Source organism: Amblyomma maculatum, chromosome 5 (assembly GCF_055883805.1).
Source record: "Amblyomma maculatum isolate TAMU_Amacu chromosome 5, ASM5588380v1, whole genome shotgun sequence".
Classification (NCBI taxonomy): domain Eukaryota; kingdom Metazoa; phylum Arthropoda; class Arachnida; order Ixodida; family Ixodidae; genus Amblyomma; species Amblyomma maculatum.
The window spans coordinates 115,761,217-115,784,146 of record NC_139348.1 but is presented as its reverse complement, the minus strand read 5'-3'; the positions used below and the strand labels follow the sequence as shown (position 1 = coordinate 115,784,146).

The following is a 22,930-nucleotide window of genomic DNA, read 5'->3' as shown; positions in this document are numbered from 1 at the left end:
ATTTTAATAATTCATACCACAGGGCAATATTTGTAGCCCAAGCATGAGGGCTAATACAAAATACCCAATGGCCACAGAAGAAAGTACAAAGAATCTATTCTGAATGACTGAAACTGTGTTTATGTACAACTCCTCAGTACTTTTGTTACAAAGTGCTAATACTATATAAGCTGATTCTCTGTGCACTCTGCGAGGGAAAAGTGAAGAAAAGATCTGCCTGCTCATTTGTTTCACCTGCACATTATTTTACTAACTACACTAACAGCAGTCTTTCGTGGTGCACATGTGCTCACAAGGGACTCTCCTTTCACGGGCTTCTACCAAATTCCTAGAGGGTGTGTTTTTGCCAAAAATGGTTCAAACTTGGCAAGGGATACTACCAGTGGGCAGCATTCTTCCAAGTGGTTGGGAAAAATATTTTGCTCATTTGGATAGTTGTTAGGTTTCACCGTGAATACTACCGTCTTGGTAATCTAGCTACTCCACAGCAGCTTAAAAGTGCTGACCAGGGCGAACTGAATCAAGCTGGATGGAACCAGATTAGGAACATGGACACACCAAAGGAGGGAGGGAGCGCTGACCTGTCTGTGCCTTGTCTCATGACCCAGGTCATGAACGTCCACTCCTCATCAGCACAATTCGAATTGCTTCCCTGTGTCCGTGACTCCCGAGTAAAAGAATGGTTACTAGAAATTTTAATAGGAACGACGGGTTTTTGGCACCAGTAGAACCAATTTCGTTTAAAAACCAATTTAGTAGGTTTCACACCAAAGGGTATCCCTTTGAAACCAATTGTTTCCTTTCTGGGGAATTGAAAGGGAATCGAAATTGCTAGAATTGCACGCTTTAAGGAAGGTAAAGGACTGCACATGTCAGCTCATGTCATGTTAATCATACAGTTTTACTCAAGTATCCAATCACATACAGTAAAACCTCACCACTTTGACCCCTATTAATTTGCAAATGCAGATAATTTGAACTACGTGTGCAGTTCCTGCTAACGGCTATGTAAGTATTAGATGCTCGTTAATTCAGATGTTGGCGTGCTCGCTTTAGATAATTCGGACGGGCGATCACAACGAAGTGGAATCCAGAGAGCCAGCAACCGCCGAAATGTACCTTCCCGAATATTAGTTGCATTGAACTGTGATGTCCGCGATCTTTGCCCGCTATTGGAGGCATAACAATCATCGAAATTTCCCATTTTCGAAATATAGCTGTCGCATAGTTTCGGTTTCGCTTTCCCTAATTTCTCGCCACCCCGCGGTTGTGATCAGTTGTCTGCATGCCTTTTAATACGCTACTTGGCGCATCAGTGTTTTTTATTTTTGGTTTGGAATACAGTCGAACCCGGTTATATCGAACCCGGATATATCGAATTTTGGTTATATCGAACTCACAAAATATCCCCTTGAAAATCCCATGTAAAAGTATAGGAAAGCTGCGTCATATATCGAACTCAATTTCACCGGTCGTTCGATATATCGAACTCCGCACCACGAACTGGAAAGTGTGCCTTCCCCAAAGACGATCGCATCACCCTTGGCCGTTTGCCGCGTGACGTTTTCAAGCCACGCGCGGAAGGAATGAGAGGGGACAGTTCGGCGACGGCTGGTCTGGGCAGCGCCGCGCCCATTCCCCAAAGGCGCGCGCATCTGCAGTTGTCGTTTCCCGCGCGCCAACACATGACGTTTACAAGTCATGTGCGTGGGTGTGCCCATTCTTTTGCCGAGCTACCTCTCTCCTTCAGCACGCGCAACGCATGCGCCAAGTCACCTCAGCCCGTTTTCAGACAGACGTCGGACGCTTTCTCCAGCGTGTTGCGAACCCTCTGCGTGCGGCGGCGCGGCGGCTGACGTGGCTATGGCGCCTGCGGATGTTAAGAAGCGGCAGCTCTCTCTAGATTTATTATTTTTTTTTTTTGCGTAAGTCATTCTTTCTTATCGTTGTGCTGTACGTGCGGTGTATCGTAAGATATGGCGGCTGCGGACGTTAAGAAGCGGCAGGTTTTTTTTTTTTCTTTTTCTTTTTTATTTCGGGGATGTTTATTTATTTATTTATTTTTTATCTTTTATCCTTTCATGTATGAATCAGCGAAAGCACGCGGTCAGCTGCTGCGATCATGACGCCCGCCCCAAGCGCGGCGTGATAAATCGAACCAGGCTTGTGCAATCAAGCCATCACGGGCAGTCTGCCAAGTTCGCTCCCCGCCGCCGCAGGAGTTATCAAAAGATGAACACGCCGCGACGTTATCGCTGCGCAGCATCTTGACACGCTGCCAAGAAATGAGCTGTGGATGAGACGACCGAAACGGAGTGCGACATGCAAGCGAAAACGCTGGCGATTTCTGCCGCGGCGACACAGAAACCTTGTTTTGAGCTGCCGCGGTGGCTCGAAGGGCAGAGGGCCGTTCCAACAAGTTGGAAATTTTTTGCTTTGTCGCTGCCGTTGTCGCTGAGATCGCTTAATCGCTTTTTTTTTTTCTTTTTTTTTTTTTCCAAATTTTCGAGTGCAAAAGTGAAGGGTAGGTTCATTATGCAAGTGAGTTGATTACGCCACAAATGCAGTATCGTTTTTTCGCATCGTAAGTGCTGTCCCAAGCCAATTTCTGTATATCGAATTATCGATATATCGAACTATTTCGCGATCCCCTTCGAGTTTGATATATCCGGGTTTGACTGTAGCATCATGCTGTTCTAATGCATGCGCATGTATCCCTGCATCCACGTACTGCTTCCAGTGTGCTGAAACTGCATGCTGGGCATGAGCAGCTTCACCGCACTGCATGCTTCACCACAATGCTTCACAGCATATAGATTGTGTGGTGAAGCATCCTTGAAAAATGGCGGGGCTGTTCTGTTAGGACGCACCACTGCTACTGTGTCGTAATGCGTAAAGGGTAGCGGAGGCATTTACGATTTCGCAAAACTTTTTCAACATTCCCGACAGTGTGCGCAGAGCAGAGCACGTGTCGATACTAGAAAAAACAGTCATGCTCACTTCGGTTTTCTCTCAGATGTAGGCAACGGTCATGCAGGTAGGCGTTCATCAGAAAAAGTTAAGGTGATGCAGATGTTTTTAACAGTCTTCTCGAGCCCATTTTGTATGTACTTTGAGCTTTTCATTGATTCTGAGGCTTTTTCTTGTTCCTTTGGAGGCCTAATTACGAGGGTTTGCAGTATATTGCAGAGCAGATTGGGATTCTCTTTATAATTGCTTGGCTCATTTTTTGTAGTCTGCGAGAAACATGGTATTTTGAACACATCTGTTCCACGCAGTTCATCAGTAGGCATACAATTCAACGTTTTGGTGATCTGTGGTACACCCAGTGCGATCCACCGGGGCAGAGAGGGTGGAATGCTTGTGTCTTGCAAGATCCGCAGCATCGCGTAGCTTGGCAGAGATGTTGGCGGGGTTGGCCTACTAACTCGTGACTCATTCGTCCCTGGTGGCGTTTTGTTTCTGCAGGGACCACCCGACGATTCCAGCCTGGAGGTGGTCCGGGCAGCCTCACTGTCACACGAGGACACCGCAGGTGAGAGAATGCACTGCACGTGCAAAGCAGTGATTGGGACAAGGCCTAGCACCCCTCAAATTCATAGTGATGCGACAAGTGGGCAGGGGTATATTCAACAGAAAGAAACAGAACGAAGAAGGGATGACGTAATCAGTGATGCAGTGCTTGTGCCATTTCTCTACCATCTGGTTTGGTTTGGTTCATGAGCTTTAACATCCCAAAGCGACTCAGGCTATGAGAGACGCCGTAGTGGAGGGCTCCGGAAATTTTGACCACCGGGGGTTCTTTAAAATGCACTGACATCGCACAGCATATGAGCGAGTTGCTTTTTGCCTCCATTGAAAAGCGGCCATCTTCGTGTCATTCCTCTGTGTTGTGTCAGACTAGCCCACAGCAATATATTGCAAAGGCAGATTTAACAAAGTGGAAGGGTGGGGAGAAGGGGGGGGGGGGGGGGGGGGAATTGTCACCACACACTCAATGACATGAAAAGGTAGATTTGCGGGCCATTCTTAGACGTGGAGAAGGGGTGAGGGCAAGGAATGGTTATTTGTGTGATATGTTTCATTTTTAAGTTTTTTGAATGAAAAAACAATTGAGACTGTGTGGTTACCGTACAGAGAATCCCCCCCTCATAATTTTACCTTCGGGGTACCGCTGCAGGCCAGCTAGTTCTGCATTACTGAGAGGATGGCACGAAGTACGCAGATGGCAAAAAGAAGAGGAATGAACAAAAGTGCTGTGTTGCCTCTTTTCACCTTCCCATCTTCAGTATGAACAGCAATGCATTATACATCCAGGTTTGATATATCTGGGACTGAGTTGTAAGCATTATTTTGCAATGCTCCAGCTCCTTGTCCAGCCATATCACTGGTTTCTGCCTCCTTCAGTGACATGCCTTAAGTGGTAAGTGTGATGAACCAGACGATGAGTGTGCTCTTCCAAATGGGACATGGGTGCCTTTCTCCTCTGCCAGCCATTTTATGCAAATCACGCTGGTGCATCAGCTCTCTGTTGAGGGTGACTCGTTGAGTGCGAGTTGGTTTCCTATTCGAGAGCAGTGCTACATGTGGACTGCCTATTATATTCTCGGGGGAATGCCATTTTATTCTCATAGTGAAGTCACTTTTCGTCATGAGAAATTGATGTCAATTTGAGGGCAGGGTTCGTTAAGAAAGGGAAAAAAAGCTTGTTTCCCTTTTGTGAGAGTCTCCCATCCTTCCACCCATCAGTGTCAACGAAAGCATACGGTTAGCTGTCATCGTGGCCGCAGCTTTTAGCGTCGTTTCCTTGAAAAAGCATTTGTCAGCATCAAGTGTTTCGGTGTGTGGATGGTGCCCACCCCAATTGCGGCTTGTAAAGCGAACATACTGAAAACCAGGCTTTGCACTACCGGATGCTGGCAGCGTGCAGAGTTCGACCCCCCACCCAACCTCAGGAGGCAAGGTCAAAAGATAAACAAACTGGGATATGTTATCAGAGCACAACATTGTGGCACACTGCAAGGATGACAGCGCGAAACAGAAAGAGGTAGTCGAAATTTCCGGAGTCTTCCACTACGGCATCTCTCATAGCCTGAGTCGCTTTGGGACGTTAAACCCCACAAACCAAGCCAAGCCATTTTTATTTTTTTATTTTTTCAAATTCTCAGCAGCAAAACTGGGGGCATGTTCATTATGCGAGAGAGTTCATCACACGAGCAAATACGGTGTTCGATAATTTGAAATATTTTGAAATGTTTGGTCGAATAACCAAGTGTTCGATATTTGATTAGATATTTTATATTGGATGAGTGCACTCATCTGAACTGAACAACATCTCTGGAACACTCCTTCGTTTGATTTTGGGGTTTAACTTTCTCCAAAATGGCACCGTGATGCAAACACAGCCAAGGCCTTGATTCCATGGACTCTTGCTAGACATGCGTGCAAATAATCGGTTTGCCACTAGGTGTACGGCAGGGGGTTGCAGTGCACACACTGAGCAGGTGTCCATAGAGTGGCCGTATAAAAGTTCAGTTCAGTTCAGGCGTTCAGTCGTGTCCGACTCTTCGTGACCCTATGGACCATGTCACGCCACGCTTTCCGGTCTCTCACTATCTTCTTAACATCACATAGCTTCATCTGCAATGCCTCGAGAATGCCATCTAACCATCGCGTTCGCTGCCTACCCCTTCTCCGGCGACCCTCAACCTTTCCCAACATCAAATCTTTCTCCAGCGACTCCTCTCTTCTCATCAGATGACCAAAGTAGCTGAGCTTTAACTTTAGAATTTGACCCTCCAATGAGCAGTCAGGGTTTATGGTCGACAATATCGACTGATTTGATCTTCTGGCAGTCCAAGGAACTCTTAAGAGTCTTCGCCAGCACCACAATTCAAACGCGTCAATTCTTCGGCGGTCAGCCTTTTTCACAGTCCAACTCTCGCATCCATACATCACAACTGGAAGACCATAGCACGGGTTATACGGATCTTGATTGGCAGACTAATGTCTCTGCTCTTTACTAGGCGGTCAAGGCTAACCATTGCTCTCTTTCCCAGAAGCAGGCGTCTCCTAATTTCATGGCTGCAGTCTCCTTCCGAGGTAATCTTGGCGCCCAAGAACAGAAAATCTGTCACAGCTTCCACTTCTTGTCCATTGATGCTCCAGGACTTGATAGGGCAAGACGCCATGATCTTCGTCTTTTTAATGTTCAGTTTAAGCCCAAACTTCTCACTCTCTTCTTGTACGCGCATCAGAAGTCTCTTGAGTTCCACTTCACTTTCTGCCATTAAAGTGGTATCATCCGCATATCTAAGGTTGTTGATACGTTTTCCAGCAATCTTCACTCCAGCTGAAGACTCGTCCAGACCGGCCTTTCTCATGATGCACTCTGCATATAGGTTAAATAGGCAGGGCGACAGTATGCAGCCTTGCCTCACCCCTTTCTCAATCGGAAACCAATCAGTAAGACCATGCCCAGTTCTGACTGTGGCCTCTTGCCCTTCATAAAGGTTCCTGAGGAGACAGATGAGGTGAATTGGAACTCCCATCTCTTGGAGAGCTTGCCACAATCTGCTGTGATCTACGCAGTCAAACGCTTTTGCATAATCAATAAAGCAGAAGTAAATGGGTTTCTGGAACTCTCTTGCTTTTTCCATGATCCAGCGAAGGTTGGCAATTTGGTCTCTAGTTCCTCTGCCCTTGCGAAACCCAGCTTGCACGTCCGGAAGCTCCCGATCCACATACTGCTGCAGCCTACCTTGCAGGATTTTTAACATCACCTTGCTAGCATGCGAAATAAGCGCGATCGTGCGGTAGTTGGAACAATCTTTGGCACTGCCTTTCTTTGGAATGGGGATGTAAACTGACCCCCTCCAATCCTGTGGCCACTGCAGGGTTGTCCAAATCTTTTGACATAATGTATGCAGTGTGTTAACAGCGTCGTGGTTGAGGTTTTGAAGCAACTCAGCTGGAATACCATCAATTCCGCTAGCTTTGTTCTTAGCAAGGCTGGCTAAGGCCCATTCAACTTCACTCTTCAGGATGCCCGGCTCGAGATCAGTAATCACAACCGGCTTATGTTGGGTTTGCACATCCGGGTCCTTCTTGTACAGTTCTTCTGTGTATTCCTGCCACCTCTTCTTTATCTCTGAGGCTTCAGTGAGGTCCTTGCCTCGTTTGTCCTTTATCACGCCCAGCTTAGCACAGAAGCTACCTTTGATATCTTTGATTGTCTTATACAGAGCTCTTGTGTTCCTTAATTGGCTGTTGTCCTCAACTGCTTGACACTGTATGTTTAGGAAGGCATTCTTATCTCTCCTTGCTATTTTCTGAAAATCCGCATTGAGAACCTTGTATCTTTCTCTTTCCCCCATACCTTTTGCCATCCTCCTTTCCTCGGCTATTTGCAAAGCCTCTTCAGATAACCAGCTTGCTTTTTTGCATTTCTTTTGCTTTGGAACTACCTTAGTAGCAACTTCTTGTATTATATCACGAACATCAGTCCACATCTCTTCGGGCTCTTTGTCTTCTAGATCTAATTCTTGAAATCGATTCCTCACTTCCACAGCATATTCTAATGGAATCTGATCCAGATCATACCTGAAAGGCCTTCTAGTTTTCTGCGTTTTCCTCAATCGAAGCTTAATTTTGGCAACAAGAAGCTGATGATTGGTGCCACAATCGGCCCCAGGCCTTGTTTTTACTGCTTGTATAGCGCTTCTCCATCTCTGCCGGCAAATAATATAATCGATCTGATTCCTGTACAGACCGTCCGGTGAAATCCATGTGTACAGGCGCCTCTTGTGCTGTTGAAAATGAGTATTCGCTATGGTCAGGTTGTTTTCTTGACAGAACTCTAACTAGCCTCTGCCCAGCTTCATTTGGTTCACCAAGACCGAACTTGCCTGTAATTCCGGATATTTCTTCACTCCCGACCTTAGCATTCCAGTCTCCTATGAGAAAAACGACGTCTGATGATGGGGTGCGGTCTAAAAGGCATTGTAGGTCCGCATAAAATCTCAACGTCAGCTTCTTCAGCAGCAGTGGTCGGTGCATAGACTTGGATAACTGTTATGTTGAAAGGGTGACCTTGGATCCGAAGTGAAATCATTCGGTCGTTTTTGGGGTTGTACCCTAGCACTGCTTTGCCCATTCTTCTGTTTACTATGAGAGCGACCCCATTCCTTCTCTTGGATTCGTGCCCACAATAAAAGACATAATGGTCGCCGGAGTTAAATTCTCCCATTCCGGTCCAGCGTATAAAAGTAGTGACCACTTAACGGTGGCGGTTGCTATTAAAACCACAGGTTGGTCAATTTAACGGCCATTTTTACAAATTGTCAGCCAAACTTCTAGAGTGTAACAAAGCTTCAGTGCACTCTTTTTCTTTTTCTCTTGTAATGGCCTTGCAGGTTGCAAAAGAATGTTGTCTTGAAAGTACTTATTGTGCTGATCAGTATCTTACGGGCAAATGATATTGAAAATATTTTGCTTTGAACCAGAAAACAGCTATATATTTGCACTGCTGTATATGCTCCTGTTGTGGCAGGAAGGTTTCAGTGTGGGTTAGTCTTTCCTGTTTTCTTTTTCGTACAGGTGGAGAGGCTCAGCTTATGGCCAGGCCTTCGTGAGTGCCCTCTTTTTGCTCCCCATTTACAGTTTCTTCTTCGCCAGCTTTTTGTGTGCTTGATTTGCGTTTTATCATCGTACCTTTGTAATATGTGGGGCATTATGGTAGAACTGTCGCCCACCCCCTAGAAAAAACAGAGACAAAATGCTTTATATCGAGCAGATAATGCAGTGTACAAAACTAAAGAAAAGAAACTTACTTTTTTTTTTTTCCCTATGGAATAATGAAAAAACATGAGAGGCAGAGTGAATAAACACACGCTGGAAAAGTTAGAGTCGGTTTCAGCATACTTAGTTCTCCTTGAAATTGGGTGCTTTGGGAGTCGGTGAGAAATGGCAGTGGGAGGTTTCGAGAAGTGAAATGAGATGCCGAAGGGAGGTGGCTGTTGGGATTTGTGCGGGTGGATTCCCCCACTGCAGCAGTTCTGTGCTGCAGAATCGGTGGTTTTTTTGTGGCCGCATGCCCTTTCTTGCTTGCAGCGGGGCGTCCCTGCCGTTGTTGGAGACACTGGTGGAAGAAGAACCCCCGGAGGTCACTCGCAGAGGTGGGTGGGCACATTTGTGTGCAACGAAGGCATCGAGAGGACGTCCTCAGAAGACTGTTAATGTCGGTTTGGCTGCAAAAAATAATGAACAAGCAGAGAGTGTCTGATGCCTAGGAGGTGCAATATGGAGGAGAGAATCAAGCTAACACCGAAGTGCTGAGGAAGTGAGACAGGAATAATTGGGTTCCTAGAAATGTAATGAGTTCGTATACAACAGCATCGATTGAAGTCTCTCACGTGCAGGCACTAATGATATTACTGTGCTTGTTGGCACAGAGATGCCAGTAATCACTTGCACTGCCAAAGCAGCGGAGATAGATGACATTACCTGGGCACTTTGAGCCAACACAGTGCATTGCTCGGGTGCAGCTGCGCAGAATCGGTGACCACTCTTTTAATTATTATGAAAGATGCTCCATTTTTTGTGAGAAACTCAAGAGGGATAGTACATATGCTGAGAATGGTTGACCCTTTTCAGTGGTCCACATTGCATTGGCCACTGCATAGTAATGTCCCGAAAAATAGTAGTTTGAAAGTTGATTGACCCACCCCTCTTAAATAATGTGCAGGTTGTTGCAGCTGCTCACCAATCTAACATTTGCAAGCGTGGCTTTGTGCAGAAATTTTGCAAATGGATATGTTGAATTGGTGGAGCCTTCCTGATTCAGCCGGGACAAGAAATGGGGCCTGCACGGGAAAGCAACATTTCTATCAAAGAAAAACCTCAGGGCAACTTATTTTCGTCCTCATTTGGTGCTGCTGCTTCTGGGCACATCCTTTCTTAGTTGAAATTGCCTTTTGCTGTTGGGTCTGTTGGTGCAGTGTTGGGCGGGTAAAGAGTGGGAGCACAATGCAGAAATGATCATGTAGAGAAGGACTGTGTGAGAGGTCACCCGTGTCCGCACGTGCATGCAGGGAATTAAGTTGATTTTCAGAGAGTGTAATTGATATCTATGATGTGGTAATTGGTTAAGTTAAAGCATCGCATTAGCATGTGGAAACACCAGTATGTTCGCAAGTAAAAAAAGGTGACAGAGTCTAGCATCAACAGTTTAGGGATGCGCAGTGATTTGAAACTAGCATACTAGAATAAAATGATCAGGGACTTGTGACTCTAGATGATACAGAGGCTGGTATGTCATGACCTTGGCCTAGACATAAAAGTTTGAAGACCATAGCTCTGAGGCATTCGTTACCTAATGCTGTGGTTTGGTTTGGTTTGTGAGGTTTTTAGGTCCCAGAGTGGCTCTGGCTGTGAGGGATGCCGTAGCCGAGGGCTTTGCATAATTTTAGCCGCCTGAGGTTCTTTAACGTGCGCTAACATCACGCGCTACACAGATGCCTTTTTGCCTCCATCAAAAAGCAGCCACCACAGCTGGGATTGAACCTGACTCTCTGAGAGTAGTCGAGCACCTTGATTACTGAGCCACTGTGATAGCATGTGTTTAAAATACATGGGCCTCTCCTTTCAAGAAGCTGCTCCAAACACAGGCTTAATGGTTGTATGTAGTAAAAGCAAGAGGTGTAAACTGGGAAGAAAAGAACTGTTTTCATATGCGGCATGTGTGTAAGTACACAATATAGGGTGCACCATGCAGTAGGTTCATTAATGTCGCAATAATGCCGCTGAGACCTGACTGTCACAGCTCCGGTCTATCCTCCAGCAAAGAAAATACTTGGTTGTGCAGAGTCTTAACTTAGGTTTGTCAGTGTGTCCCGTGAAATTTTCTTGCTCTTTGTTCGTCCCCCAGTTCTCGACTGCACTTCCCTAGGTCCGCAAGCCTACTCAGAATGGTGAAATGGCTTTTAAATACGGATGTGCGAATGTAAAATTTTCGAATACGAATCGAATATGAACGTAGGGAAAAAAGTTCCTTCGAATATCGAATGAAATATCAGTGAGAAAAAAAAAAATTAAAAGATACCAAACATTGTCTTGTTTAGTTCAGAATTTACGTGTATTTGCAAATAAAATTAAGCTAGAATTGCACAGAAATGAGTACTCTGTTGAAAAATCTTGTATAAATTTTGATTAAGCATTGCGGTGAAGTGTGCAGTCAGTGAAACTGCTTTGAATTCATACATTTCTGGTGTGTTGGGTAATTTTTGAATATTTTGAATGTCAGTTTTTCGAATACGAATTTGATCTGAATAACAAACATGTTCGATTCGTATTGCCGCAGTGTTATTTTACTTGCGCCGCCATGTGGCGAGCTTGGGAGACTGGCACGCGCTCGTCTTCTTCGCTCTCGGTGCTCGCCCGCCAGTCGGTTCCATGCCTGATCTTGCCAGTGCGTTTACTTAGTTGTAAGTAAACCTGCTGAACCAGTCTCACTGGCTTCTGTGACATTTTTGGTGGAGCTTCTGGGTAGATCCCATGTACGAAGAGCCTCTGGCTGCCCCCTACGCCCATCTACACACCGTGGACACGACACCTGTGCGCAAGGCGAGCCGTCGCTTGAGAGGCTTAGCACCCGAGTGAGGTCCTCTTGTTTCCCCACCGCGAACCACGATGACTACAGCGGCAATTCAGACCACTCAGGTTCCTGTGAGTGCCCAGCAGCTGATCTGCAATACTCCACGTATGCCCACGCCGTTTCATGGCGACAAGTTCGAAGACGTTGAGGACTGGCTGACCAGCTACGACCGGGTCACTGTGTTTAATGCGTGGGACGAGGAGCGGAAATTGCAGAATGTTTATTTCGCACTAGAAGACGCCGCCAAGATGTGGTTCGAAAACTATGAGGCTACCATTTCCACCTGGCAGGATTTCCGGCAGCAGCTGCTCGCAACATTTGGCAACGATGCAAGAAAAGAGATGAACGAACTCGCTCTACAGTCCCGAGCACAGCGGCCTAATGAAAGCGTCGCCGTGTTTGTGGAAGAAATGACTCGCCTTTTCAACCGGGCGGATCCGTCCATGTCGGAGGTAAAGAAGGTGCGCTACCTTATGCAAGGCGTCAAGGAGCAGCTGTTCGTTGGCCTTGTGCGTGACCCTCCACGTACTGTTGCTGATTTTACAAAAGAAGCAACAAGCATCGAGCGCGTGCCAGTCTTTCGAGCTCGCCACATGGCGGCGCCAGTAAGATAACATTGCGGCAGTATTCAAAATTTCGGATATTCACACACCCCGAGTTTTAAAGGTGCCTAAGTAGTAGAAAGGGTGAAATGCATTCACCGAGCAAATTAGAGGAGGGTGACATTTAAGAAGCCACATGGGTATATTTTGTTGACAATACCGCAATGGACAAGAAACTCGTGTGGCACTCTGGAGAGTTTTCTAGGATACGCGCCTTGATCACTGATATTCGTGTGATGGTAGCCAGACGAGATTCTGTCGATGGGACTTCCGACTACAATTGTGGATTGTATTTAAAATAGCCTGTTAAAGGGACAGGCCTTTGGAGCAAACGGGCCGTTACAGGAACGGGGGAGGTCACTGTGAGAACACTGCATTAAGGGCCTGCACGAGTTGGCCATTAATTTGACCCTAAGAGATACATGTGCGCATTTGAATTCCACATTCAAAGTGCAAAAGCACCAATAGTATATTACAAGAAAAACATGCACCTATTTTCAAACAACTACACACATTTGCCACTGGTGCTTGTGTTTTTATTTCCATATTTGCTGATACCCGTCTAAATGCAAATTCACACACGTTTACATGTATGCCTTTTTCGGTGTGCTAGGCCATTTTCTCGGCCTCCTATAGCCATTTCTTTTTGTGCTGTTTCACTGCAGTAGTGTGCTCAAACAAATAGCTTAGAACCAGCCGTTACCAAATGGTGCCACTTGTTGAGAAGCCAGCAAAATCGGTGTGCGTGTCCTTAGGCAGGGCACGGTCACTGCCCCCGGACACCACTGAGTTGTCATTTTCGTTGCTGTGCAGGCACCACAGGGGATCAGCTGCTCCCAGCTCTGGAAGAAGAGCAGCCACCACTCCCAGAGGAACAGCCTGAGGAGGAGGTCGCTGAAGCGTGAGTGATTGGGTCGACCGCTGAGAGAACACTGGGAGAGTATGCTATGTTCAGTGGCGTGAGGTGGAGGGGCCGTATTTGACATCATCTTTCACTGCACGAGTGTGTGGCAGCATCGAAACAGCACCATTCACCGTTGAGCTTAAGCAATGCAGTGACAACTGCTTTATTTGGCTGATGCGTTGTGCAAAGATGCATGTGCGTTTGTATGCGTACTTTCCACTTACAACAGCACAAGCTATAGGCAGCAGCGTTTACTAAATCCCACTTGATCTGTTTCATCACAAGGTACACTCTGGTCTCTTCAGTTGTCTACCCTTCAAGTCATTCACAGTTCATAATATGTGTCAGTGTGCACATGTAGCACCTAGGTGTTTCATGTTCTAGTTTACCACGGTCTGTTTAACGTGAGCATGGTGCATGACATATTAGACTCGCTTTTCATCAGGTGCCCAACAAACAGAGTCTGCTTCTTTACCCTCCTATCATAAGTCCTTGGAAGGCGGGTACACCTGCATATTCTGGGACAGCCCTAATCCTTCTATCCACCCTTCAAGATTCAGTCCGAAGCAATGCCGCTGGATTTATCACCAAATATGTAGCTTTACACACAACACCACATCTGTCAGAACATCTTCAGGGCACATAGTATCTTCGAGTCACTGCCACCTCTGTGAAAAATGGTACGAAGCTCCACCATATTTTGCGAAGGTAGAGATTAGCAAGGGATCCCCATTTCTGCCTTTACGGCTTGTTTAGGGCTACAAACACGACATGGTCTGAAAAAAACCACAGTTGTATCATAAAACAGCTGCAGCTTTAACTCTGTGAGTTGCTGCTCTGCCTCTAGCTTATAGGTGTTTTGGACATGTAAAACTGAACCGAAAAATAATCAAATAGTATTTGTACGAATACTCACTCAAGTGTCAATTAATCTGCAAAAATATTTTACCCATATTTAATTCGGTTCCGTCATTATTAGATGCATACTCGGTTCTGTTTATAGCTAAACGATTTTTTTGATTCAGTACTACAGAAATATTCTGAATGTTTGTGAATTTCCAGAAGAAGCAGTCCTCACACGCCCCAATTTATTACACTGAGACAACATGCATGTACAGGAGAAGCCAGAGACAAGGCAACAGTTGTCCATCTTCACTGCATTCGGTTGGTCTTCCCTTAGTTTCCAGTATGAAACTCCTATCAGCTCGCAGCAATCCTTTTCTTGCCACTGTCTTGAAGAGATAAGGGGTGGCGCTCATGCCACGTGAAACTGCCACCAACCATAGCAGTGGCCAGTATTACACTGAAAGAAAATAAGGACAGTTTCCTTTTTTCTTCTGCATCATGGAACTGAACCATGCTGCGTAGCTTAACTCTGAAGCGTGTACTGTGCTCGAAGGGTCCCTACCAACCAGAGCACATCCAGAACAATTGGTGACTTGCCTTTCGTTCAGCTGGCTATGTTGTGTTTTTAAGGAGGAGTCCTTTCTCAACTTCATATGTTAATATGCTCAAGGTGCTTCAGAATCGATCATTTATGTGTGCTGTGCTATACAGTCGAACCCGGTTATATCAAACCCGGATATATCGAATTTTGGTTATATCGAACTCACGGAATATCCCCTTGAAAATCCCATGTAAAAGTATAGGAAAGCCGTGTCATATATCGAACTTAATTTCACCGGTCGTTCGATATATCGAACTCCACACCACGCACTGGAAAGTGTGCCTTCCCCAAAGACGATCGCATCACTCTTGGCCGTTTGCCGCGTGCCGTTTTCAAGCCACGTGCGGAAGGAATGAGAGGGAACAGTTCGGCGACGGCTGGTCTGGGCAGCGCCGTGCCCGTTCCCCAAAAGCGTGCGCATCTGCAGTTATCGTTTTCCGCGCGCCAACACATGACGTTTGCAAGCCATGTGCGTGGGTGTGCCCATCCTTTTGCCAAGCTATCTGTCTCCTTCAGCACGCGCTACGCATGCGCCAACCCAGCTCAGCCCGTTTTCAGACAGGCGTCGACGCTTTCTCCAGCCTGTGAACCGTCTGTGCGCGGCGGTTGAGGTGGCTATGGTGCCTGCGGACGTTAAAAAGTGGCAGCTCTCTCTCTCCTTTTTTTTTTTTTTGCGAGTTATCCTTTCTTATCGTTGTGCTGTTCGGACGTTAAGAAGCAGCAGGATATTCTTTGTTTTTTTTGGGCGGGAGTCATTTATTCTTGCATGTATGAATCAGCGAAAGCACGCGGTCAGCTGCTGCAATCATGACGCCTGCCCCAAGCGCGGCGTGATAAATCGAACCAGGCTTGTACGTGCAATCAAGCCATCACGGGCACTCTGCCAAGTTCGCTCCCTGCCACCGCAGGAGCTATCAAAAGATAAACGCGCCCCGACGTTATCGCTGCGCAGCATCTTGGCACGCTGCCAAGAAATGAGCTGTGGATGAGACGACCGAAATGGAGTGACTCGCACCATCGACATGCAAGCGAAAACACTCGCGACGATTTCTGCCGCGGCAACACAGAAACCTTGTTTAGAGCTGCCGCGGTGGCTCGAGCAGCAAGAGGGACGCAGCTACCACAGACGCAGTTCCAACAAGTTTGAAATTTTTCGCTCTGTCGCTGCCGCTCGTCGCTGAGATCACTCAATCGCTTGCATGTGAGCGAGCTGGCCTTAACGCTTTTTTTTTTTTTTTAAATTCTCTGTGCAAAAGTGCAGGGTGGGTTCATCATGTGAGTGGGTTGATTACGCGACAAATACGGTATCGTTTTTTTGCATCGTAAGTACCGTCACAAGCCAATTTCTGTATATCGAATTATCGATATATCGAACTATTTCGCGATCCCCTTCGAGTTCGATATATCCGGGTTCGACTGTATTCGCTACTCTTGTGTTGGAACACTCTGCTTTAAAGGGGTAGAGGCACGAAGCCTTAGTTCTGTGCTCTCTCTTTGGAATGGTGCTCAGCATATTAGAAAACATGGACAGCTACATGGACTGCTCGAAGATGCAGTAAATTAATATATAATCGAATTGATCGTTCTCACGCTGTTTCGGTTTCGATTTCAAGTGCCGAATGACCGTTATGATGTGTATGAATTCAGGTCACATATCACATACAAAAAGCCACTTGCCTCTTTGTTTGTTTCAATGAGATGTAGTTGCAAAAATGAATAATCAGCAGTATATTACCTTAGTATATTAGTATATTACAGCCATAATTTTTAGCTTCTCTGTCGCTGCGAAAAAACTACCGCCGAGTCGCACTCATGACGTCAAAACAAAGCAGGCCAGCAGTGCTAACTAAGTTGACTGGGTGTTGAAACAGCCCCTGACAAAAGGCCCAGCAACTGCTGGCTGAAAAAAGCGTGACCAATGGCGGGGAGAATAAACAGACTATGCTATGGATGTGGATTTGGCTATGCCTTCTGTTGGCTCCTTATCAGCTTGACAAGCATCGATGGCGATAGGGATGGCGGACTACATTGGAGAGCCCGCACATCGCCATGTAGTCTGCTGACCCCCCCCCCCCCCCCCCTACCCCCCATTAAAAAAAAGAGAAAAAGTTTGCAGATAGCTCGCAGCACCACTTTTTAAACACATTTTATATTTATATTTTTTTAAATTTTGGTGCGGCTTATACGCGAGTATATACGGTACTTTTTTTTCTACGGCCCTCATCTGTGAAGTTGCAACCATTGTTCAGTGGTTGAAACTCAAATGGCGCGAGATAGCAAAAAAATCAATTTTGAATCGTTTAGTTGGTGTAGAAAATTCCACCTGGTGACTCGTGTATGCTGTTGTCTCAAGCACACTAAAAGAAAGGACACAAAAAATTTCGATGCTTTTCCCTCCCTGTATGCTGAAGCAGTGCCTCATATTCTCTCTCCCCTCCACCCCAGTGTGCCACGTATGAGCCCCCCCTTGGTGCCAGCAGGGACCGCAGCTGAAGAAGGTGAGCCTGTTTGTGGTGGGGAAACATGGTTTCAGGGAGCCACAGGGAATGTCTTCGTGCAACGTCGTCCTCACGTGGACGTGGAGTAGCCGCTACGTTGCAATACTTTTCTTTCTTTTTCAGCGCACCCAGCATACAAATCTGCATTCTGACCAGCTCCTAAGTAGAAATGTTAAAAAACGAGTTCGTTTATTCATCCGAGGTCGGTGAAGGTTGGTAAAGGTGTAGAATGGGTGTGTTGAAGGACATTCGTAGCCTGTTACAGTGCAAGAAAAAAAAAAGTTACACATCAGGGACTGAGATACCATACTACCACACTCTCTTGATCAGGGCTTCCCATTATCTTTTGCAGTGCAACATGTTACCAGTAAGGCACTAACTATCTTTCACATTAGCTGGCTATCTCTACTGTTTGCACCTGTACAGCTGGTTCGAACCTTACTATCGCAATTATTTTTGTGATGCCACCTCTCTTCCTTGCCATTCGGCAAACTACTTCCCTTCTTATGGAACACTCCCAACTGCCCTTCCTCGTCTTGATGTCAGCTAACATGTTGTCAACTCAACTTTAGCTCACGCTACCTTCCTATTTTTTCTTGCTACCTCCCATTTCACAGCTTGGGCTACTTGCGAAGATACTCTTTCACAGGTTCTATAATGCCTCGCTCCCAGGCTTGTGTGTAAATGGATTCAAGATATGCAGTGTTCAATTTGATATGAAGACGATTGGTATTTGAAATCCCAAAGTACTATTCGTTTCAAGCGAATAATGCTTCTGGACGGCTAATTTTGTGTGGGTCTGGTTTAAAGCACTTCATGCAGGATGGAATCTGCTGTGGGTGCCCACAGCTAATAGGAGCAGGTATGCAACAATGCATTCTCAGTTGAGGTGACAAATTTGGGCAACTAGTCATCACGGGCAGGGAAGCGCATAGCTTCCATTGCCTTATTTTGCTCCCCTGTGGCCCAGTTGTGTGAGTGGCAAACCCCTTTCTGACGCACGCTGTGGAGATGTGTGGAAGAACCGGAAGCTTGCTCACACGTTACCAACTGCCCTTGCGGGAAAGCGACCACCGGCACGAGCGACTCAGGTGAAAGGCACACAGCTCAAATTTTTGTTGCTGACGCAACCAACGTGTGAGCAGTTGGATGAATTTTTTTATTGTAAAGATGTGTTGTTGGTTTCTACCTCACACTCTCCATATATTTGTATCGAAATTCTCTGCTCGATAACAGTTATCAGTTTTGACAGGTGGTTTATTTAAGCGAGGAAGATACGTCATAGCTCTCACTTTGAGAAGGTGCGTCATTAATGCGTAAATGTGTTCCTAGCTATTGCACATTTTTCGAGATTGCAGATTTCAAGATTGCCCTTTACAGCAGTTGTTGTCACTGGGTGGGATGCAGGGCTATAAGGTGCTACCAAGCACTTCCGAATGCCTCCTCAAAGCTTCGTTACAAAAGGGCAGTAGCAATATGTCTTACAGTTAATGGAAATCTGGACTTATTGAAGAAGTGACCAGAGGGGCAGAGATTTAAGGAAGAAAACGTTTACGCTTCCTCTCGCCAATTTTCACGACTCACCTACAAAGTATGGCATAAGAAACTGTATTCTTTGACATTGCTCAATCTTCATTCAAACTATACTTGCCAGCAACATCGTGCAAGGCTTTAGTGGAGTCAAAACTATAGAAAACTGGTCATAGTTGAATCAAGATGTTCAAAATACTGTTTACTTTCCCATCATTCTCTCTTGCTACATATATCTGGTCTGTAGCCTTGCCCAATTTTCTTGTTGTGGCTTTGAAACCAGCTGCATTATTTGGTGCTTTCCCGTTTTCATTCATGTTAATGCTTTCAGACAACAGTCACAATATCTGTTCAGAACTAAACTCATCCAACCTAAATAGCTTATTCAGGTCCCAAGAAATCCTGTTAGGCTTGCTGTGAAAGACATCGGCAGTCATCCTTTTTTGCAAGATTATAAAAAATTTAGAAGAAAGTACCTCATTGTTAGAAGATTTGTGATATTAAATTGCTAGAATTTGTCATCAGTTTAATCAGTATGAACAATTACATTTTTATTTTTTTGTCAATGATGCCATTACACTAGATAACAGCAAAAAAAAAAAATTATATCAGGCGGCAAAATCTGTGCTCAGTTACGTTGCAGGACTTCCTACCGAGCACATTGTTTCAATGATATCAAGGAATTTGAATTTCTACATTCATTAGCTAAGGTACTCAAAAAGTGTCTCATTTTTCGATAATAAATTCTTCTGAAACAAAAAAACATCTTTGTGGCTCACTTTCAAAACTCCAAGTAAATTCATTTTCACATACTCTATTCTAATGTACCCATGATTGTAAAGCCTACTGATTTTTCATAGTCAGGAAAGAAAGTGCTGCAATGAAGCAATAGATCTCTCATGGAGCAGCCATTCATAATGCAGCTGCTTTGTTGTCACGATGAAGGAAACGGCGTTGCTGCCTGAGTCACCTCTGTAGCAGACGCCTGTTTGCCTTTGAAACATCTGCTGGCTCTGAACTCTGTTCATGTTAGGCCTTTCTACCTCCCCAGCTGCTTAGCCCTGTAATCTTAAGACCTCCATACTGACAGGTCTTTGCTCGGCTTGCTGCTGTTACACAAAGTTGGTAACATGTTATTCTGTTTCCAGAAACTGGCCCATCCTTTGCCCTTTGAAGCCCTTTCTGGTTAACTTAACTATGCGGTGAAATTTTAACTGATCCAATTGTTTTATAGAATTCCCAATTGGTTCTAGTTGGTGCTCATTGATTCCAGTTTAAACTGTGGATCAAATTGGTCGCAGTTGAAGTAGAACTTTTTTCATAAACCAGTTGGACTAGTTACGATTTTCACCATAGCTTGCTGACAGTAGGCGCTGATTTTGTTTCATTTTGCAGTGCTCTGAATGTTGTAACTAAACACGACCTCCTATCAAGAGAGCCCGCGAGACAGCATCGCTTTGTTTCTATACCAATGCGTGCAGAACATCGCTTCCGCTATCTTTTTTCACATGGGAGGAAAAAAAATGGCGCTGACGTAGAATCATGTAGAAGCAGTGAGGCTCCACCCGAACCGAACCGGTTTGGTGGTGTCCCACGCCTCTTTCTGTTTGAACATCATACCGCTCTGACTGTTGAGTGGTTTTCTCCACCGTCGCGCTGGAGAGGAAACCGGTTGTGAGATTGAGATCGACGCAGAAACAGATTGACCAGTCTTTTAAAGCGCTTGATAAAATATGTGATGTTTTTATATTGAATTTGCTTTCCTGGACTGCCTTGTTTCCCGGACGCTTTTTCGGCCCCTTTAGTGGTCCGAAAAGTCAGTCGGTGACTTTACTGCGCCCCTTGCTTTTGCCTTTTTTCTTTTTCAGCCTGCCATTGTAGTCAACTGGCATAGTGTCAGCAGTTGCCATTCTGTTTTGTCTTGAAACTGCGAGTCTCGTACGCACCTTATTGTCTTTGGTAGCTGTCTGGAGGGCATCTGTCAGGAATGCAGTGAGCCCCATATTGTGCAGTTCACTCAAAACCTCTGCGACATGTTGCAGCCGAAGTTCGGCAGCCACGCACGCCCCTGCCGGTGTGGGAGCGACTGCGGGAAGTGAGCGACGAGCACGGCATGTGCACACTAGAACAGCTGGTCCCACCGGATGTCTTCAACCGGCGCACTGTGGCGGCAACCTTTGGCGCCCTGCTGCGTATGTCTCTTGGTCGATTCTCGCCGATTTTCTCAGCTCATCTTATGCACTGGGGTGAGAAAAAAGGGGCTCATTAGGAGAGGAAACAGTGGGCGATATAATTGTTGGGCCAAGGTGTATGAACCAAACAGAGGGAAAGACTGGGACATTAAATGACATGGAAAGCTCTAAACTCTCTAATGAGCTTAATTTGAAAAGGCATAGCTTTGCCAAGTTAAAAAGAATTCACCTAACAGCAGAAGGAATGACATCAGTATTTCATATAAATTCCTGATATGCTGCGATCCTGTTTGTTTTTATGTACATACGATTTATGTGGAAATTTGAGTGCAGCACTTGTAATGTGTTGAAGCTGTGGATGGTTGGATGGGATGGACAAACATTTTTGTTTTTCTTTTCGCGTCATGCCAGTGACCTCAATAATTTTCTCTGTATTCTACTTGTCATTGTCGCACCAAAATGATGGTGTCTGCAGATGAGCTTGAGGGAAAGTCCTATTACTGCTTGTCCTGCTCTTTGGCTTTTTCGGTATGACAGCAAAGGAAACAACACCCTCTGGTGCCAAGCCAACTTCAGCCCATTAGGTGTTGCCCTCAAATAAGAGTTTGGTATCGAAAAGGGAACACAACAAAAAATTAGTGTGTTGTGGCAAAGGGTGGTCTTAACCTCATATCATGGATTCAGCTCTAACACACTTCAGAACAGCTCCGAGTTGGCCCAGCTAGCAAGTGTTGATTAAAGGACGTAAACCCAAGAAAGCAGCTTAGTTGATGGAGTGAGATAATGCCAGAGATAATGCTTTAGAATAATTGCTGGCTCTGTGCCACAAAACGGACCATTGTTATCGATCACCCGTGCCAGGCCATGTTTTCCTGGCACAAGTTGAGTATAGTGTATGAAATGCGAAGTTTCCCGCCTGCGCATATTTAAGGGGAGGCCGCTGCGATGCCTGAGCCTCTGCTCAAAAACCAGGAAGCAGCTCCGTTGCTTTTTGTCCTTCAAGTGAAAGTCAATTACTATATGACTCTAGCTTTCCGTGGTGATGTTTACCGTATAAATGTATGTAAGGGCTGCACTTTTTTCCGGATTTGAGGGCCAATTTTCGGGGTGCCGCCTATACACGCAATTTACGAAAAAAAAATGTTTTTTTGAGAACAAAAAAAAAAAAATAAAAATAAATAAAACAGACCATTCAGTGAATGTGTGGCATATATTTACCATTCAATCGTCACCCGTGTAGCCTTCCGAATCTGAGCTGGTGCTGCGCTTTGGGGCACGTCCACCTCACAAGTCGTTGTCTTCAGTCCCGTCTAAACCATTGAAATCCCGGTCACCTTGAAACTGCGGGATACAATGTCGTAGACACGGAGTTCCACGTGAGCATAATCCAGGCAACCTCAGTTGCAAGCGGTGCCCTCTTGGACCGCCCTGTCGTGACGCGTCGTGATTGCCATTGGCATCCATTCTGAGTACCGCCTTCGGAATTCAACCTTAAAATGCCGATTGATGCTGACGTCCAAGGGTAGTAGCATGCCGGTGAGGCCACCCAGAAAAACGGCCATGTTTGTGCAGATACTGCGCAGGTGTTCTGTAACCCTATCCATCAAGTGACAACAGAAGCTCTCCATAGCTTGCCCATCATGCTAGATGGCAATGCCGGATGGCAATTCACGAAAAATAAAGCAAAGAGCACAAAAGAGCCGCAACTACAGTGTGCAACCACGCTACCACTACTCCCGTTCCTTTGACAGTCGCAAAACAAAACCAGGGTGGCTGGGGCTGGCGATACCGATGCTGATATGGATTGCAGAAGCTCGTGGTAGAGGGAAAATATGATAATGATGAGGACCTGTGAATTCGGGTGCCATCCGTGGGTGGCATCTGGAAAATCCTGTGCGCGTGCATTTTGAAGGCTACTCTCACATGGGTCGTGGAATGTTTGGGTGCGGCCCTTACACAGATTAAAAAAAAAGACATTTGCTTCAGGAAATAGGGGGATCAGCCCATACACGGGTGTGGCCCTTACACACATTTATATGGTACTTGTTCGGCGGAAAGAAACACTTCTCGGTAAGAAAGTTGGATCTAAAGCTGGAACATCGTC

The 22,930-nt window shown here is 45.7% G+C and overlaps 1 protein-coding gene and 1 pseudogene across 6 annotated transcripts in view; one reads left to right on the top strand and one right to left on the bottom strand.

Annotated features, from left to right (window-relative positions):
* LOC146189282 (uncharacterized) overlaps positions 1 to 17,193 on the top strand; it is a 51,911-nt gene extending 34,718 nt beyond the window's left edge. Inside the window, exons 13-17 of the mRNA XM_084605224.1 lie at positions 3,469 to 3,535; positions 8,599 to 8,629; positions 9,112 to 9,176; positions 13,069 to 13,156; positions 17,052 to 17,193. Coding sequence (XP_084461350.1) covers positions 3,469 to 3,535; positions 8,599 to 8,629; positions 9,112 to 9,176; positions 13,069 to 13,156; positions 17,052 to 17,193 — 393 coding nt within the window. The remainder of the gene's footprint in view (positions 1 to 3,468; positions 3,536 to 8,598; positions 8,630 to 9,111; positions 9,177 to 13,068; positions 13,157 to 17,051) is intronic.
* Positions 1 to 22,930, bottom strand: part of LOC146189281 (allatostatin-A receptor pseudogene) — a 92,967-nt pseudogene that overhangs the window by 63,151 nt on the left and 6,886 nt on the right. For 2 of the 5 annotated variants that reach the window (XR_014707645.1, XR_014707646.1), the window contains exon 2: positions 20,581 to 20,875. The exons of 1 other annotated variant lie outside the window; for it this stretch is intronic. The product of XR_014707645.1 is annotated as an allatostatin-A receptor pseudogene, transcript variant X1 (transcript). Of the gene's footprint in view, positions 1 to 17,268; positions 17,361 to 20,580; positions 20,876 to 22,044; positions 22,168 to 22,930 lie in introns of those variants that run through there. 2 more of the 5 variants (XR_014707647.1, XR_014707649.1) reach the window with 2 other exon arrangements.